Below are 18783 nucleotides of genomic sequence, written 5' to 3'. Positions count from 1 at the left end.
TTGTTTAGTTTTGTTTCGGCGAGGAAAATTGCACCACGTGCCCCTTTTTTGTAACGTATTTATGTGTACTCTTTCAATAAACCTTCAGTTGCGAGTGTGCGCTTTGTGTCGTCGGTTCCTTCCTTTTGTCCTTGTTCCCATAGTGCGCCTATTTGCTTTAAGAAGAGAAGAATAAAATTTAACATATATAAGATAAGCTTCAAGACAAAAATAGTCAACAGTCACATAAATATACACTGTGACGTTAAAACGAAACAATGCTTAAATGCGCTGGTAAAGGCAAATAATACCATATTTATGTGTTTTAATATCACCGTATCGATATATGCATGCAATTGTTGACTCTGCTGTACTGAATGTTATGCTATGTCTTTACGATGTGATAATTCATCTACACGATGTATGACTTCAGAACTTCATATAAGGGGTCATTATTCTTTGTATTTTTGAGACGTTATAGTGTCATGGTGTTCTTCGAGTTGCATATTGTATGTACTGCAGATTTGTCATGTTCGGAAACTGGATCCTGTATTCTCTGTGTTCGACACCTCTAAGAGCTAAGGAGTAGCCGGCGCCTTATTTGTGCGGCAATATCTGCTTACATTACGTCAATAATAATAATAATAATAATAATAATAATCAATCAATCATTTAATCAATCATTTATTTAACGTGCCCAGGAACAACCGTATAATAATAATAATAATAATAATAATAATAATAATAATAATAATAATAATAATAATAATAATAATAATAATAATAATAATAATAATAATAATAATAATAATAATAATAATAATAATAAAAGATTGAGTTAGTAGTGTTTCCATAGCTTTCTAATGGCTCTCAACGCATGCACGGATACTAACCAGTCGCCCCGCCACGGTGGTCTAGTGGTTATGGCGCTCGGCTGCTGACCCGAAGGTCGCGGGATCGAATCCCGGCCGCGGCGGCTGCATTTTCGATGGAGGCGAAAATGTTTGAAGCCCGTGTACCTAGATTTAGGTGCACGTTAAAGAACCCCAGGTGGTCTAAATTTCCGGTGCCCTCCACTACGGCGTCTCTCATAATCATATCGTGGTTTTGGGACGTTAAACCCCATATATTATTATTTACTAACCAGTCGCCGAAGATCTAACTAAGGCTGCCACGTGATATCACGGGGCAGCGATGGAAGGCTCTAGGTAGAAGCGGCTGTCAACCACGTGAGGGCTTACTTGTTTCCTTACTCGAGGCCTTGAAGCACTCCCAAACGTGCTTCTACGGCATCCCTTTGGAAGACATCAAGCCCTGCCGCCGGAAGCCCACTATGTGAATGCTAACTCTGCTGTGGCCATGCAACAACGACGGCGCATGACTGCACCATCGAATCGGGAGCGTGACTGCAACGTCTTCATTGTGGTTTGCCGCACGGCTGACTACGAGGCACGACTCGGAAAAGTTCTTTAACTGAACTAAGTGAGTTATACTGCGGTGGTGTGGCCGCTGCTGACAACTGGTTTTGTCGTGATCCCACGGCAGTGCTCGTACGAGCGTTGCCATCGGATAAGAGCTATTCGGGACTCGCTCTTTTGTGCGTTATTACTCGAATGGCCTTCCTCTCTCAAGAATACCGTATATCTGCAACAGTAACGCCTCTTCGTGGCTGCGTATTTCAGGCAGTGGGTGTTTCAGCCACGGCAAACATTTATTGTAGGCTCCAATGTAATGTGTTCCGGTGATTTAGGATAGCACAAACAAAAAACTGAATTTAGGAGGAGTCATATAGTCGCGATGGTCAGCTTTGTTGTTAGAAACATCATCGTTAAACTACTCTACTGGCAAACGCCCGATACTACCAAATGACGGGCATACATTTCCTTGCGCATCGCTTATGAAGATATTGAAGAATCGTTTCAAGGCGCTGGACGAAGAATGAAAATCGTGCGTAACATGTGAATTTTTTTTCACTAAACACGAACTTTTAAAGTAATTTTCCCTTCGTCACTAACTTTCGCTCAGACGCAGGTTCAACGCTAGCACAATCCTAACAGTAAATCTAATAGGAGACACACGGTACTCTAGCGTGCAGTACTGGAAGGCGCCGAGTGTGATGGTACAGCCCTCTTTCTTTTAACTTTTACGAATACCTTTCTTCCTCTATCTTAGCTTCTTTGGCTTCTTTAACAACATGCAGGGGGCGTGGCGCGTGTATAGCCTAGCGCACTTGAACTTCTTCATTTCCTCATTTGAATCGCTAATTAAACGCACAGAGTGCAGGAACACAGGACGGGCCGGGACAGACACGCAGAAGCGGCCCTTCTTGTGTTTCTGCGCTGTACTTCTAATTATACATCACCGACGTGCGCCGCCTCTCCATTCTCAATAGCCTGTATACTTAGTTTCTCGACAAAGTGTCTATGGATAGAAATGTGAAAGCGCAGCTGGAACAATCCACTCAAAAGTTCGACTAAAGAAAGTGTGCTTGCGTTTCGCCGTGAGGTCATTCCGCGCCAGGACGTCTTTTGCGCAGTATCCCACAATACGGAGTTCAACTGGCAGCATGTTTATTCTACCGATTTGCGCTCTTACGTTCTGGAGAGCGGAGGAAGGCAGAGTCAAGCTACCTCCGCGTTCTTGAGTGGGCTCGGAAGCACGAGTGTGTCGTGGAACCAATCGGGTACCCTGTCTTGCTTATGGTACATTTGGCTGAGATTGCAGCAATGCGGAGCCCAATATTGATCCGAGTCGTAAGAAAGCGTGACAAAGTCGAAGGTGCAGCCACTGGCAAGAGCACTAGAGGTCGGAAGAGGAAACACCTTACAAACAAACAAGGCGCGAGGAACAGCTGCGCACATAGGCCGCGCATTGTGTCAAGGCTGACGTCGCGCCAACAACGGAATCTGCTAGGGCCCCGTGACCAGAACTCTGCCAGATCTCGGTTCCACTTCGTAGTCGAAGCTGAGAGTGCCTCAGAGCGCTCTTATCTGCTCATCTGGATCGCGATGCTGAGAGTCAGCCGAACATCCTCAGTGCGATTTATTTCTACCAAGCAAATGCGACGCGTGTGGCCAGAGCGCTCTTGAGCGTTGTAGAACGATCAGCCGAATGCACCGTTACACACGGCACGCTAGACCAGTCCTCAACCGATGGTGCTGCCGGGACCCGGAGAACTGACGGGAGGGCATGCCAGAGTTCCATGAAATGCTTCTGGGTGTGATGTTGGCGCTCATTGCGTCAAGTGGTGTCGGCAACGGGACCCGCAGCATGCTAAAATGCTGGAGAGCGCTTTAGTCCGAACCACATGCTCTGAACAATATCAGAGCAACGTGGTCCTATGTTCGAAATCGGGTTAAGGTTTAATCTTAAATATAGTATCGCCGAGTGTCTTACGAGTAAAACGAAGAACAAGAAGGAAAAGAAACGAAAGGCAAGCAGCTAACCGATCAATCGCCTCCCCAGCTGAGCAAAAAAAAAAAAAAGCTTCGTTAAATTACACGCTGACAGCTACACGTGATGCTGCTGTCTTTCGCGAGTTCTGTGCGGGCGCTCGCTTACAAACATGTGTGTGCAGGCATGCATGAAATAGTTCTCGCCTATCCAGCCGATTTCGCCCGTACTCTCGTCGGTCAATTCCCCTCACCTTTCACAGATTTCCTATCTCTGAAAATGATTATGACCACAATATTGTCTAGTGGCTGCGAAATAAAAGGAATCTCTCCCTTCCAGTTGTATTTTGTGCATTTACAATAATATACACAGCTATAAATGCGCACCTCGAATATACGCCTGAAATATATCCAAGACTTGGCTGATTCCCATGCGTATAAGTGGCGCGGATGACACAGCCGCTTTAAGGTTACCACGGGCATAACCATCGTCAAGAAAACAAGGTAAGGAGGAAGATTACGAAGTTCTACGAAGAGGAAGAAGAGAAGGAGGAGGAAAAGAACGTGACAAGCAATGACGACGGCGACGAAAAAATAGCGCTTTAATTAGTTCTCACTTAAAGGGAACCCATTACACGCTATGTAGGTGCGACACAGTGCCCTCCATTGCGTCACCGGGAGCGTCGGAGGGAGCCCAAGATGCGACACGCACGTCGAATATACCACGTTGAGCACGTCACGCCGTTCCGCACGCGGACGTGCAGCTCGCGATATCGCGCCCGTGGACGTGCTCCGACTCGAATACGCACGCACAGGCTGTGTATTTCATCGCCGCAGGCGCCCGCCACTGGAGCGACGAAGAGGAAGGGCGCCGGAATAACGGAGAGCCGCGGATGTTCGCCTGGAAGCGCCATCGGTGGGACATGTGTCCCCCTTGAACCAGCGTCCCCATCGTGGCTGCGCTCACCCATCAGAGTCGTTCTTCTTTCTGCAGGGTCCCGTTCACCACTGATCCCAGGTCAGCCAAGTTCTCCGTGCCTTCCTGTGCAGCCGTAGCAGCGTTTATTCTCGCTCTTTTGTGTAAGTGGGAAGCAGTGTTTGCTTCTTGCAAGACAGTTATTAGATATATTAGAAAATATTACATAGATAGATAGATAGATAGATAGATAGATAGATAGATAGATAGATAGATAGATAGATAGATAGATAGATAGATAGATAGATAGATAGATAGATAGATAGATAGATAGATAGATAGATAGATAGATAGATAGATAGATAGATAGACAGACAGACAGACAGACAGACAGACAGACAGACAGACAGACAGACAGACAGATAGATAGATAGATAGATAGATAGATAGATAGATAGATAGATAGATAGATAGATAGATAGATAGATAGATAGATAGATAGATAGATAGATAGATAGATAGATAGATAGATAGATAGATAGATAGATAGATAGATAGATAGATAGATAGATAGATAGATACCGAATTCTAAGAGCACTATAGCTTCCCTTTAAGCCGTAATGCATATGACGGTCAGAGGCCGGTGTTGACTGCATAATGGCTCTGACAGCCGTGAAGCAGGCGTGCATTGTTTTGAGAAGCAAGTCGGCCGGATGTCTTGTAATGGTTTTGTGCAAGGTTTGAATGTGGCATTATTGCTTGCGCATCATCACTTCGGCATTAGCTTGACTCTCTGGCATACGAGCTCGCGTTATGCGAATAATCGCTCACCTAACATATTGATATATGTAGCGCCATCTGGTAACGCTCTGCTATTTGGAATTATAATATATATACACGGAACACAGAAAGTTAGCAACGCTCCCACAGTGTGCGATACGCAAACGTAAGTTCTTCCTTCCCAGATTCTCACTGACAGGTGGTAGAAATTAAAGCCGTGCAATCTCGTTCCAAACATTCAATCTAAGGGCGCATTCACACCAGTGACTGACAGGGGTCGTGTGCCCAAATTGGTCGCGAAGCGGCATTTCTGGGGAAGTCGCTCACTGTTCGATTCTCCAGCTCCGTGACTGGACGCGCAAAATTTCTGAACCAATCAGCGGCGCAGGAGCACGACGTCGGAATACCCGCGGCAATACGTTGACTGTTATTTTACGGCTTTGGGCTGTGGAAGCGACGGAACGGACGTAAAAAGAAGCGACCGCAGGTTTGACGAAAGGCGCGGTGCGGTCGCCTGTCTTAACATCGGTAGCCGTGAATAGCTCCTCGATCGCCAGTCGTGGACTTCCGCCATTCGTGTAGATTTGTGATCCTGTAACTGCTTCCTTGAAACCAATAATTCTGAATCTGAATCTTAACGCCGCCTAAATGCAACTTGACAAACTTAAGGTCAATAACCTATATAGGTACATTACGTAAATCAAAGAGTCACGGCAAATCTGTCGAAGGAAGTAAATCTCAAGAGCTTCGGTGTAGAAGCGTCGTGGCATAGCAGTAAAACAAACGCGGCACCATCGCAGTGCAGAAAGAGAAGGGCCATTCTTTCCGGACAGGAAATAACAGAAAGCCGCGCCTACTAAGCAGCGTGCTCTGCGTGAAACATGATGAACAAAAGGCAACCCGACCGCAAACGTGCTTAGCGATCGAAGCACCCGCGTTCGTCGATCGCTGGTGGTGTTTTTTTTTTTACATCACCGTAAAGGGGAGCGATTCACGCTGATCGTCTATATCCTTCCGAACAAACGGGGCTCATTAAGAAAGCCGCGCGCGCTTACAACCACACGCTGAGCTGCGTCCGTTTCGTTTTTATGGACCGTTATGGGAGCAGCACTGGTCGGGTGGGTACGGAGTACAGTGTGTGTATGCAGCACCGTCGAGCCTTCGGTTACCGATCGCTTCTTCCTTTTTTTTTTCTTTTATCGGTAAAGATCAATAGCGTCGCGTGTACCCATACATCGTGAGCGCGACCTGACCACCCGCGTCGACCGCGTTCGTGCGGGTTCTCCCTACCCGTCAAAAGCCAGTTTCCGGAAACAAACTCGACTTTGTTAATTTTTTTTAGTTTGTATAGTCCTGGTAATGGGCAGAACGCTTGCGGTTGCTCGCACTCGAATAAAAAAAAAGCACACACAAAACACACACAAAGAGCATCCTTGTGTCTAGTTACGATAGCTAGGCTAATACAGGTTAGAGCGACTTCTTTAATCCAATTACCAACCGCACGTGACTCAGTAATTATTATTTTTTTGAAGAGCCTTATTCGCCACGCCATGCACCGCAATTATTTTTATAGCCGCTACTGAGCACTTATTAGAAAGCGGGAGGTATTGCTACGCACGTTAGTGAAGGTCACGATGGCTTATAGTCTCTTCGCACCAGTGTGTTTAGTGAAACGATTCGGCAATATTTAAGTGTAGCGTGTTTCAGAGCAGTTTACAAAACTTGCAACAATGTTACTTTCGACTTGGTAAGCGTAAAAACTAAAGAAAAGCAATTAACGAGTTAATCTCCTTCTTTATCAGACCACCCTCCTTAGCCCCCTGCTTTTTTTTTCTATTACGGTGTAGAGCTCTTTTCCATGAGCTTATTCCGTAACCTGGACACGACACAAAACGAAAGCGCGTCGTTCGTTCATTGTGCAAAGCATAGGAAATTTAATGCGAACGCCTAGCCGGCCTGCGAGTCCAATCTATGGAAGATGTATAGATTGTCTTAAATTACAGTGCATGACAGTGTGCGCTTTCGAGGCGTACGAACGATAAACTATGTCGCTAAGTGGGTGTCATCCGGATACTCTCGATGACCCGGATACTCTCGCCGCTTTTCCATTTGGCCTCCATTCGTGAAAAATTGCTCCGCTGCCACTGCTACAGAGATGAGTCAAGATGATATTTGGTGGTGTAAGACAGGGAGCAGCTCCCGCCGATGCGGATTCTTTCTTTCTTTCTTTCTTTCTTTCTTTCTTTCTTTCTTTCTTTCTTTCTTTCTTTCTTTCTTTCTTTCTTTCTTTCTTTCTTTCTTTCTTTCTTTCTTTCTTTCTTTCTTTCTTTCCCTAAATCGTCCCAGTCACCGAAATGCAGGATAAGAAACAGTGGTTAACCTGGAAATTACGACTTGTGGGCATCAGGGCTTCTTGGCACCAGTAAGTAAATAAAAAATAACAAACGTGTCGTGTCCTTTTCTTCTGTTCGCGCATTCTTTGCGCTCTAACTTCAGTACGAAAAATGACCATCAAAACTAGCATGTCTGTTATACACAATTAGATATAACAGTGGGGATGTTTAGCCCACATACGCGAAAATGTACGTTTTTATAAATGTGCTGCATTGGCTAGAACGCAGGAAACCTAATTTGCAACGTTCTTGCATTCTTCATAACATTAACGTAAGAATCGGGGAAAGAGACCTCTGAGTGGATATCACTAGTTGGTTGCCAGTAGAAGCACTGCCTTGAAGTCATGAGCTCCTAAGCAATAAACTATACAGAAAATTTTGTTCCCTCTCCATGCTTCTGCATTACAATTTTTCTTGTTTGTTTGACGAAAAGATGTTGGGGTAAAGTAGGTAAATAACGTTGACGGTTTGTACAATAATAACCCCGACATACAAACAAATAAATGGGCAACATGCCAGGCTATTTTTATCGCTATGCACATCATTCCTTAGCGGAAGTAAGAGCAGTCAGCCAGCGTGATAAACAGGTTAACCACGCCACCTTTCTTCTCTTGTTCTGTCTATCTCTCTCTCACTACCTGCACATAACATATATGCTGAATAATGTGCGTCTGGTGGGTTGTCGTATCGCTTATGCATCTATTGTGACGCGCAACTTCAAGACGACCGCTGCAGCATTGCGATAATCTCCATTTTAAGATTGTTCTGATGTCTTCACCTTTTTGCGATCCCGCAATGCGAAAAAGCCATCTTAGCGATTTTTCTAGGGTGTCGGTCTTTTCTGTTCATTGTTACATGTTAAGTCTTCGGCTTGTGTATAGTGATGCCGATATTTCAGTTTAACTTACGAACACACATGACGAACCGCAATAAAACACTTCCTTCCTTTGTTTTGCGCCTCGGCGACGTCCGTCTCCCTTCGCATTGATGTCTGCTTCTCCGCAGTGTTTATGCGCATGCAGGAGAAGTCATCTTTCGAGAACTTAGTTGCGTGACTTTAAGCGAGGCAGTCTATATCACAAAACTAAACAAAAAAGGCCCTGAACGGGCAAGGGAACTGTAGTCGAAGAATGCATCTGGGCTGAAACCTGGTTATCATTACTACCATGTTCAGATCACCGCTCTCAGACATAACCACGCTACACTCACTGGAACTGCATTTGGCGCGATGATACGATACATTTCTGAAGGGTAATTTTGCCATAGATCTCAAGAAAAGGGCTCTGAATAGATGAAAGCGCTCTTGTATCGATGCGATTTGGTATGTAAGAGAATGGTGCAAATGCCTGAGCGGAATCACATACTCAAGTGACAAACTCGCAGTTGCATAGAAGCATACGAGGAGACGAATGAAGAGTCGATGCATGACATAAAAAACAAAAGGCCCACTCAAGTCGCAAAAAAGTGAAAGTTTTTTCAGAAGACGCTAAACAGAGGACAGGGGGATGCGCTTTTCTTTTTTTTGGTAAGTGCTCTCACCTTCCACAGAGAAAGCTGAACGAGGAGCGCCAGGGTCATGCCCTTCCACCGCATGTCGTTGCTTCGGGGAACCTGCGCAATGGAGAGAAGAAAACAATCGTTATGGACAGAGGCAGGACACACACACACACACACACACACACACACACACACACACACACACACACACACACACACACACACACACACACACACACACACACACACACACACACACACACACAAACACACACACACACACACACACACACACACCGCACGCACGCACGCACGCACGCACACACACACACAAAGTAAATTGGTCGTCATAGTCCACACCTCCCCAGGGATGAAATATAAATGCCTAATCAAGAAAGACTGATGAATTATTAAGGCTAAAGTCTTAGATGCCTCAACAAACGCGAAAATTGACCGTCGGCGTCGTCATTGGCGGCGTCCACACAAGCAATGCAAGAAATCATCATTACGTGATGACGTCACCATATGCCGTAATCATGACGTCGAAGATCACGAAATTTCGGGGCGTCGTCGTGAAGTGATCGCGACGTGACGTCACACGATGAGGTCATCCCATGACACCGTCGCTTGGAAGGTTGGCCGATCTTGGAGGCAGTGCAAAACTACATTAGGGGCAGAAAGCATGCGGAAAGGGAGGGGGCGGTGGAGGGTCAGTACATCGACTGGGAATTGCTTTCGCCTTTGAGTCGTCTTAGGCGACTGCGTAAGCTACCATGTCAGTTTTTTCATTGGGACGCTCGTTTTGTTCAGTTTGACATTAGTAGAAGGAATATACAATATCTCGTTTCACCGTCCTCACTACGTATCGCCGAGGTTAGAGCATCATCGTAAGGTGGGTATGCTGACAAAACGTTACTACGAATTTTTGGTCACAAAGACCAACGTCGAATACAACAACAACAACAACAACAACAACAACAACAACAACAACAACAACAACAACAACAACAACAACAACAACAACAACAACAACAACAACGAGTCTGTCGAAAGAAGCAGCTGAAAAGAAGACACTAAAACCTCAAGCGCAAGAACACTCGGCTGCTCTGCCATTGGAACTATAGAGCCGCGTAAAGGTTTTGAAGCAGTACTAGCGATACTGTGCACGTTCTCATATAAAAAAATAAGACGTAAGAAAGTACATCAGCTGCTAGGAAGCGTTGCTTTATTTCTTTCTTGAGGCATCTTGACAACCAGGCATGACATCCTGTGAGAGAAGTAGATTCAAACGCCTCGTTATCGCTGCTCGGCGCACTCGTCACAGCTCCGTTCCCATCACTTCGCGAACGGATACAAGTGACGGCTCGAATTCGCTACCACGAATAAAGCTGTCCGGTCCCGTTGAATCTGTCGGCCAGACCGCACGGCAACTCCGTGGCAGGACCGTTGGGTGCTCGCCGTGGTCCGCAGCTCATGCATACGCGTGATTTCATTTCTTTTTTCCGCATACATTTTCGCTACACCTTTATTCTTGTACGGCGGACACTGTCAGCGTGTATGTAAGTTGAAGCGGAAGATCAAAAGTGCTCGGCGCGCGACCTGCGTGCCCGCGGCGTCTAGCGGGGTCAAGTATGCACGCCGGCAGGTCGCCACGTCATGTGCGCGAGGCCAAACGAGGCATGTGCCCGGTCGGTCAAACGCGAAGCCGAGACGAGTCTATAGCCGAGCCGGAGGGACCGTGATGACTTGATGGGCTCGTCTGTCGTCGGCGCAGTCGACTTCCTTTCACGTCTTCGGCAAACGGTGACGCGAAGATTATATAGCACATTGTGTATACACCTCGTGTTGCTGGACCATCATCCGGCCGTCGGGTTGTACAGTTCGCGGTTGCGCCGAATAAGACGAGCGTGCGTCTGATTGAGAGCGCTCTAGGTGATCTTATTTTTCGTTTTATGCACGCATCGCCGTTTAGGCCTGTTACACGAATTAGCTCACGAACGATCTATCAGCCTTTCGCGAAGTGAAGTTATAAAAAAATGAAGATGGACCGCGGAAAGCATCCGCACAATTGTTTTCGTGTACTCGCTGTAATTGACACCGTGCGCCTGGTAGTTACAGATAGAAAGCGGCGGCGTTAACAGTTTAAAATAGTGACAGACAAACGCTTTCGCAATGAGCATATGAGCACACGTTTTCGGCGCAACCAAGGAGGTTTTTCTTTAACCTCCTTTGGGGGAACTATAGCCAGAGTAAACTCATTAAACTCATGGCGTCACTTCTGCTGAACAGCGCCCTCGCAATTACAGGTCTTTTTACCGTTAAAGAAGAGACGCTGTGTTAATGAGAGTGTAGGTAGAAATTGGGATCGACTGATGCACTTAACCGACAATTCTTTTTTTTTTGTATCGATAGATGTATTCAATACTGGTACTTATCACTCTGATTAGAGTCTAAAGAGATAAATGTGAAACGATTCACCGCATTCGTTTTGGTGTGGCATTCACAAGACGCTATGCCCACTTGATCGGCTGCAGTGACACAGGTCCCGATTGTGGTTATTGTCAGTTACCAGAGACACTTAACATATATTTTGCGCCTGTCCAGGGTACGCCCGAGAACGACAGAAACTGATCTCATCGATTGGGCAATACCATAGTAGACCATTAACCGATGAGGTTGTGCTAGGTCCTTGGCCTGACGTCAGCAGCACAAGTGTGGTCATAGAAGCAGTCGTAGCCTTCTTACAAGCCACTGGACTGGATGCACGTCTTTAGATTTGCCCCAGCGTCATGAACTATATTATCATCTCCCTAACTTACCATCGTTATTCATCACTCTTTCGCTCCCCTGTCCCCCCTCCCCAGTGTAGAGTAGCAGGCCAGAGCAAACTATAGCTCAAGCCGACCTCCCTGCCTTTCTGTAAATAAACTCTCTCTCTCTCCGAAATTGTTGGAGTGAGCTCAGACAACAACGATCAGAAAGAGATGGTCAATGCTAGACTGCAGTAGATTTAATGAAGCCTTGTTAAACAAACAGGCTACATGAGATTGTTTTTCACCGATCCGTTTCGAAGGCGGATAAAAATAAAGATCACCACCATCCCTACCACCCTCACATACACCTCGCCATCGCACCCGCACTTATAGCGGGGGGCTGAGCACCCTGAACCTTGCAAGCAAATGCAGCTGATACAAGAACTGCTGTAACACTAACTCTGTGAACCTCCGACCCCGAAATTGTTCGGTTATGCTTTGTTTTCGTGAAATTGCGAGCGTAGTGCATGTCGTATAAGCGCCAACAATTGTTATATAGGTCGTATTTTACTCTATCGCTCCAACGGAGTGTAAAACTAAAGTAATATATGCATATAGCACGGGATTCTTGCCCTTTAGCGAGACAGTACATATAAGGTCACATCGTGATGTCCTCTACCGCATAACAACGGGGCCGCGTTGCAGTTTTATGGAGCGCATTGTGGCCTCCGCCTCGCGGTCGACTCCACTCACATTCGAGATCAATAATCACGGCCGAGCAGGCAACCTGACAGCTCTTTCCGCTGGAGTTTCGCGTACGGCACGCGTTCCCCTGCAAGTTCGGCTGCTGGCCCCTCTGAAACGCCGGCGCAAGCGCAGGCCACGTGACACAGGTCAACCAGACAGCCGCACTCGGAGGAATGCACGAGCTGGACGAGGAAGTCTGAGCAAAAGAACGTTCGGCGCTTAGAGAAAGAAAAGACAGGCGATGCGGTAATACGTATTACATACTCAGCCTTCAACGAGTGGGCGTGTGTGACGTGAAGCACGAAGCCTCGCCGATGTACATAAAGGAAGCGCTGACAGAAGCAAAACGCATAGGGCGCGCTGGGCAGGTATGCACTATACAGGCATGGGTGCCTGCAGCTATGGGCGGGTCATAGGCTAAAAGAGCTTAGCTTTCGGCTTGGTTCAACGGGATGACGGAAACGCGTTTGTGACGCCTGCGCGCATCGAGGTATAGATGGCGTGTGTGACCCCTTAACGCTAGAGGGCGCGCTTTGCGTTGTCGGGGATTAGCACGCACATGTGTATGGTTGGTACGGCGCAGGTCTTTCATTCTTGTACCTCCACCATAGTGGCTAGAGGGGGCTTTCTAGCCACCGTACCTCCACTAAGAGCATTAGCAGACGTAAGCTCGTTAGGGCGTGGTGATGGGACCACCGCACGTAATGCAACGTTTCACGAGGGCTGCGTAAGAATTAAAGCGAGCTACGATAAGTCGGACGCACTTCTATTTGAGTACAGTTGCAGGTGTTACGGGAATGCCGATGCTGGTTACAAGCGAGTATTCTTACGCGTATGGCTGCTTGTGATAGAGACCAGTCGTCAGAAGCAGTGGATTTTTCACCCGTATATCAAATCGGCAGCTTTGACACGGACGCGGTACGAGGTGTTTTCGAACTACAGTAAAACCTCGGTAATACGAATCTCGCGGAGTTACCAAAAATATTCGTATCATCCGAAATTCGTATCACCAGAAAACATGGAAAATTAGTATGCGACAAAAAAAAAAGTTGGCATACATTTTGTTTCAGTGTTTCTCAGGGCCACAGCGACGTCATGAACAGCTCTGAATGATTGCCAGTAAAGTTTTTACACGTCAACGATCATACTTGTACTCGTAAATATACGGTACATGCGCGTGTGTGTAATCAGTGAACCAGATCTCTTGTGACCCGTGACCACTAGTAACCCCCTCCTAATCTTACTACTCTTTTCTGCATGACACCAGAGTACTGCGGAGAAAGTGACTTAAGAAGCCCTTTGCACACGATAGATAGAGGCCAAGCTCATTCGCCAAGACCGTTCGCTTCGTCTCTTGGGGTCTTCGTCCAAGTTTAATGGGACTTCATAACGGACCCGCAGCCCAAGTTTCAGTCTTGTTTCATAGAATGTCTGATTGCGGGGACATGGCCTGCATCGACGTGGCAGGCACGTGTTAACAGAGTACAAAGAGGCTGCTGCCTCGAGCCCAGGAGCACGCGTCAACGCGTCGGAAAAAAAAAAAGCGCGACGTCAACGTCGTCTGTAATCTAAACGTGAAGGCGCCTAAAGGCCTCCAAGATTCACGCGCACGATGTCTGAGGCAACGACGCACCGTTGATGGTCGCGCAGCGCGCATGCCCGCGACTTCACTTGACTACCGCATCCTACGCGACAGCGCGGGCAGCACCTGTTCGTACCTGTGCGCTAGCGTACGTTCGTATCAAACGTGGCGGGGTGCAAATCGGTTCGAAACAACCGTACTCCAATACAATGCAGGCTAATGGGCCTTGGCCGGGACCACATAAAAATTCGTATCACCCCGAAATTCGTACGAGCCGTGATCGTATCACCGAGGTTTTACTGTAACTTCACAAGTCAGGTAACGTGTAGAGCTCGCTTACGCGCGCGTGGCTTGCTCCGTAATCATCGACGTTAGAGGCCCACCTAACACGAGTGAAAGGTTAAACTATCTGTGTTGATGTTCTACTATAGATGAGTTAGTTGCATTCGGTTATACTATATCCTGCAAATTTTCTGTCCGTTCGTACTTGCCATGTGCGTCATATACCTGACAGAAGACGCAGCTTCATCGAAAAGACCTGTCAGTCGGCAAGAGGGGGACTCATGCATCGAAGGCTCAGAAAACAGTCAACATCGCGCGCATAACGCGCGAGACTGACGATGGCATATCAACGTTGTCTGATCACACTGTAAACAAGGTACAGAACTTACAGAAACACGGGTGCTGGACGATTGCCTGTCGAGTACTAGGCGTACTCGATCTTTGTGCTAAACTAGGGGTGGTTTCCTCTTTGCGCAGTGGACCGGACGAAAGAGAAACTACAAAGAAAAGAAAAGTACGAAGAGAAGAAGATTACAGAGCAAGATGCGCATCATGCAGCAAAGCGAGCGGCAACGATGCGTGACAGCCTTCGGGCGGGTCTTTCGATCTGCCGGACAAGACTCTCGGGATGAAGGTATAGCAGAGTAATGCATACGCACTGACGAGTTACGACTGCAGAAGCGCCGACGTGATGAATCCTTACGGCAACGATCCGTCATGTAAGACGGCGTCCGCCCACCTCTTTGCTCTCTGAAGATTGCGCCTCTGCAAATGAGGGCGCGGCGCGCGTACCGCGTGTGTCGGAAGGATTGAGGCAGTAGGTGGGGCCCGACAATACCTACACGAGAAGGAGTCGCGGCAACGGCTTCCGTAACGGCTCTCCCGTGGCGTACGGTAATCTGTATAAGTTATACGCAGGAGTTATACACATGCATACAGCGGTGAAACTTTACGATGGTTCCGGGTTTGAAGCACGTTCTCAGCACGCTTTGTACTCGCCGCGGCATTTTAGAGGCTGAGCTGAATACGAATGGATCAGTTGAATCGAGAATTGAATACTTATTAAACGGCTTATGAATAATGTATGGTTTTCCTTTCGGTCAAACATACTCAGTCAAACGTAACAGCCTTCGGCGGGTACAGTCGGGCTTGATGACTTGCATAGTAGCGGAGCTCTGAGATTGAGCATTACCTCCACTTGCACTTCTTTCCTCAATTGAGAGCTGTTCTCTGCTTTAAGTACCCCCCTCCCTGCCCAATATGAAAATAGCGTTTAGTTCTAGAAGTATTTAGTTGCGGCAATATTTATATAGTTGTGGCCAGTGGATAGCATAAGTGGCAACCTTTGATTCATATTGGTCGCAATCGTACATGTTGCAGGGAATGCCTCTTGCCCCTCTCTAATATACAGATATGCACTGACATAGATTTAGCCAGCACATGCAGCTAGAGCGTCTGCAGTGAAACTTGACCTTAGCATATTTTGTAGACAGCGACCTCCAGTTCATCTCTCTACAGTTCTTCTAAAGGTAGAGGTAACTGTGTTAACCGCCTCTAGATTCTTGAGTTCATGATTTCCAGTTTTCTCTCGGGAGCCCTCTCGCACCTAACGCGCGCCCTTGGACGTGGACGAGTCGACACGTAAGCGGCCGGCGACGACCGGCCGTTCTGCCTAGTGTCACATCGCGTAAACATAAAATAATAAACGTCTTCTTACGTCCTCTGGACTTGGCATTCGGGTACATATGCGCAACGCACGGCAGTGACATGTCACCGCAAAGCGGTTGTCACCCGCGCGCGCTCCCGAGAGACGTCCGCGAGTCGCTCGACACGCTGCAAGGTAGGGGGGATTCCATCGCCCTTCGCTCGACGATGTCGTGCGGTGTGAGGAGGGGGGCCTTCGCCCTTAAGCACACATTGCCGAGCGCTGCGTTTCACCGAGGCGCACGATGTCGACGGCGACGTCGTGTCTGGCACGAGCCTTCCGCGAAAGCTCTTCCGGGTGTGACGGAAACCGCATCACGCGCCGTCTGTACATACGTGCCTCTCACCTCCTCTAATGCGGCTCCCCCCCCCTTTTGCTTTCTCTGCGTTGATTCTCAAACACATGTTAGAGTGGACGTTCCCGCGTGCAGTACCGTAGAGCAAACGCCGCCAGCGTCTTCGCTATAACGAGAAGGTTGCTTGCGCTGTCGTAGAGTTGTAGCGGTCAGGCGGCTTCTTCGGGAGTCGCGTTTACATGAATGCGGCAATTAATGCATATATAATTTTAGCAATGGGCAGGCGTATGTCTACGGTTACCATTATAAACATGTGTCCGAGTAAAAAAATTCGATAGCAAGCTAGCGCCTGTCCCAGACGCATTCCGTTCTTCCGTTGATAAAGAAGTTCTGTGCGCTAAGGAGAAATCGTATCGAATCACTGCGCGTTTCCGTGCCATAAAGAGCCCTGCAGCGTAACTTCCGGTCGCCACGTCACATGCGGGAGAGTCACGTGGCCAGAGCAGAAACCGTCATACCGTATGACGTCATATATAGAGCGGCGTGTCGCTGTAGACTCTGGTTCTGCCAGTAGTGAAGTTAGAAAAGTAGTGAGAACCACGAAGAGGCACGGCGTAGGTTACTACAATTGCTACAATACAATTAAAGGCGGACAGTAGTTGTTCTAGTTTTATATTGCATTTGTCTGACACGACTGACCCCTAAGGGAGACTCATTTTAGCGCAAACAAGAAACAAATATTATGACAAAGACGGAGTAGGAAGTAACAGGTCCGGCGTTCTTTCCTTCTACTCCTTCTTTCTCGATACCTTCGTTTCTTGTTTGAGCTAAAATGCATTATGTCGACCAAATCGCCCAGCGACAAGTCCTGCTCACGACTCGTATCATTCTTCGCGCAAACGGATGCATGTAAAGCGATGCACAGTGTCCAAGTGGCGCACTGTCGCGGCGATTGATCACTGTTCGCGGTCAGGTGTATATTGCATTCCTCGCGAGGTAGAAGTAAGTAACGATTGAGAAGAACGAAACGGTGGAGTTAATGGGTTTTCCTTAATGAAGACTGCGGTTCGCAGTGCCACGCATATTGGACTCTCCTGGCATTTCGGGCGGACGTTATCACTGCACCCGCTCGCGCTGCTAATTGCGTCGCGGGGACGAAGTGGCGTTCGGCAGTGTAGTGAGATGGGCGTCACCTTCTTTCTTTAGGGGTCTTTTTTTTTTCCTTTTTAATCGCGAAAGTATGAAGGAAGTGTTCTGCGGAATTTGGAGACTTCGATTACCAATTTGAATGCTTCCTGTTTCAGTTTCACATTAGTTCTTGCAGTTTCCTAGCTAGATTACGTGTCATAATTCCAAAAGAACGGCGAAGAGACCGAGCTGGTAGGAACACATACGCATACTACTGACGCATACGCATACTACTGACGACGGTGTCATCCTTCCGCTTCCTTAAATTCTTGAACACGCATCACCAAAGACGTAAACGAGATGCGGAAGGAAGGGAAGTTAAACACACTATCAAGTATGTTAGCCTGCTCTACCGAAAAATCGTAAGAGGAGACACAAGGATTTAAAATACAAAGAATGCGAAGAAAAAGAAAGAGAGGTTAAAATTCGCACGTACATAAAAAGGCTGCAGAAGATTCCTAAGCATGCTCTTGGGAAATGAGGACACGAAAGCATATCTTCTGGCTTGGTTGGCGTTACAGAGAGGTGCCGCGAAGTGTAGTTACCGAGTTGTGTTGAAGTCCAACTGATACGGCGGAACAGGGCGCGCTCCCTTTGTATATGCTACGTCATCAGTGGTCACGCGTTGCAGATGTCGGCGAACTTACGTATACTGCGCCGACTATTCAGGTGCGCCTTCCTTCTCCCCATCGAGTCGGGACTTGCTCTTCTGCTGCGGGGAGGTCCCATTTCTTACAGGTGATAGCTGCTACAGTTGTTGGCCCCGGCGTCAGTTCCTCCGGGAGAGGCCCCGTGCTTGCAGGACACGGCTCACGAGGACGTCCTTTTGGACGCGCGCTTTCGCCAACCTAGCTAAGAAACGCCTTCGTATTGAAAGCCCGGGAGTATCGGAGTCATTCAGCGATACGGCTTCACTTGAGAAAGTTCAGCAGCGTCTTTGTCGCTTTCTGGTGTGAATACGGTACAAGCGGGCCCTGAAAGATCGTTTTCTCGGAATGCGGACGATTGTTGAGCTGTGTCAATTTTATCGCCAGGGGCTAAAGCTTCAACGACAACGGCGGACATATTGATGGTTTCCTCGCTGCCACGGCCTGTCGCACGTAGCACTGTCTACCATTTCCGTGGGGTAAGCTAATTCATTCTTGAATTGGGCACCGAGCCGCGGTAGGCGAAGAACTGTTGTCCTGGTTCGGGATACTTCCGACAGAACACGTGGGCTAAGAAACGGATCGAAGTGGTGCAGATGGGTACGTCGAAAACACGGTGGTAGCTAT

General features: G+C 47.6%; 1 protein-coding gene across 1 annotated transcript in view; it reads right to left on the bottom strand.

The window, feature by feature from the left end:
• LOC119386890 (uncharacterized) overlaps positions 1 to 9067 on the bottom strand; it is a 31275-nt gene extending 22208 nt beyond the window's left edge. Inside the window, exon 1 of the mRNA XM_037654166.2 lies at positions 9000 to 9067. Coding sequence (XP_037510094.1) covers positions 9000 to 9053 — 54 coding nt within the window. The 5' untranslated portion in view covers positions 9054 to 9067. The remainder of the gene's footprint in view (positions 1 to 8999) is intronic.
• Positions 9068 to 18783: the final 9716 nt, after the last annotated feature.

Source organism: Rhipicephalus sanguineus, chromosome 3 (assembly GCF_013339695.2).
Source record: "Rhipicephalus sanguineus isolate Rsan-2018 chromosome 3, BIME_Rsan_1.4, whole genome shotgun sequence".
Taxonomy (NCBI): Eukaryota; Metazoa; Arthropoda; class Arachnida; order Ixodida; family Ixodidae; genus Rhipicephalus; species Rhipicephalus sanguineus.
This window is presented reverse-complemented; position numbering and strand designations above follow the sequence as displayed.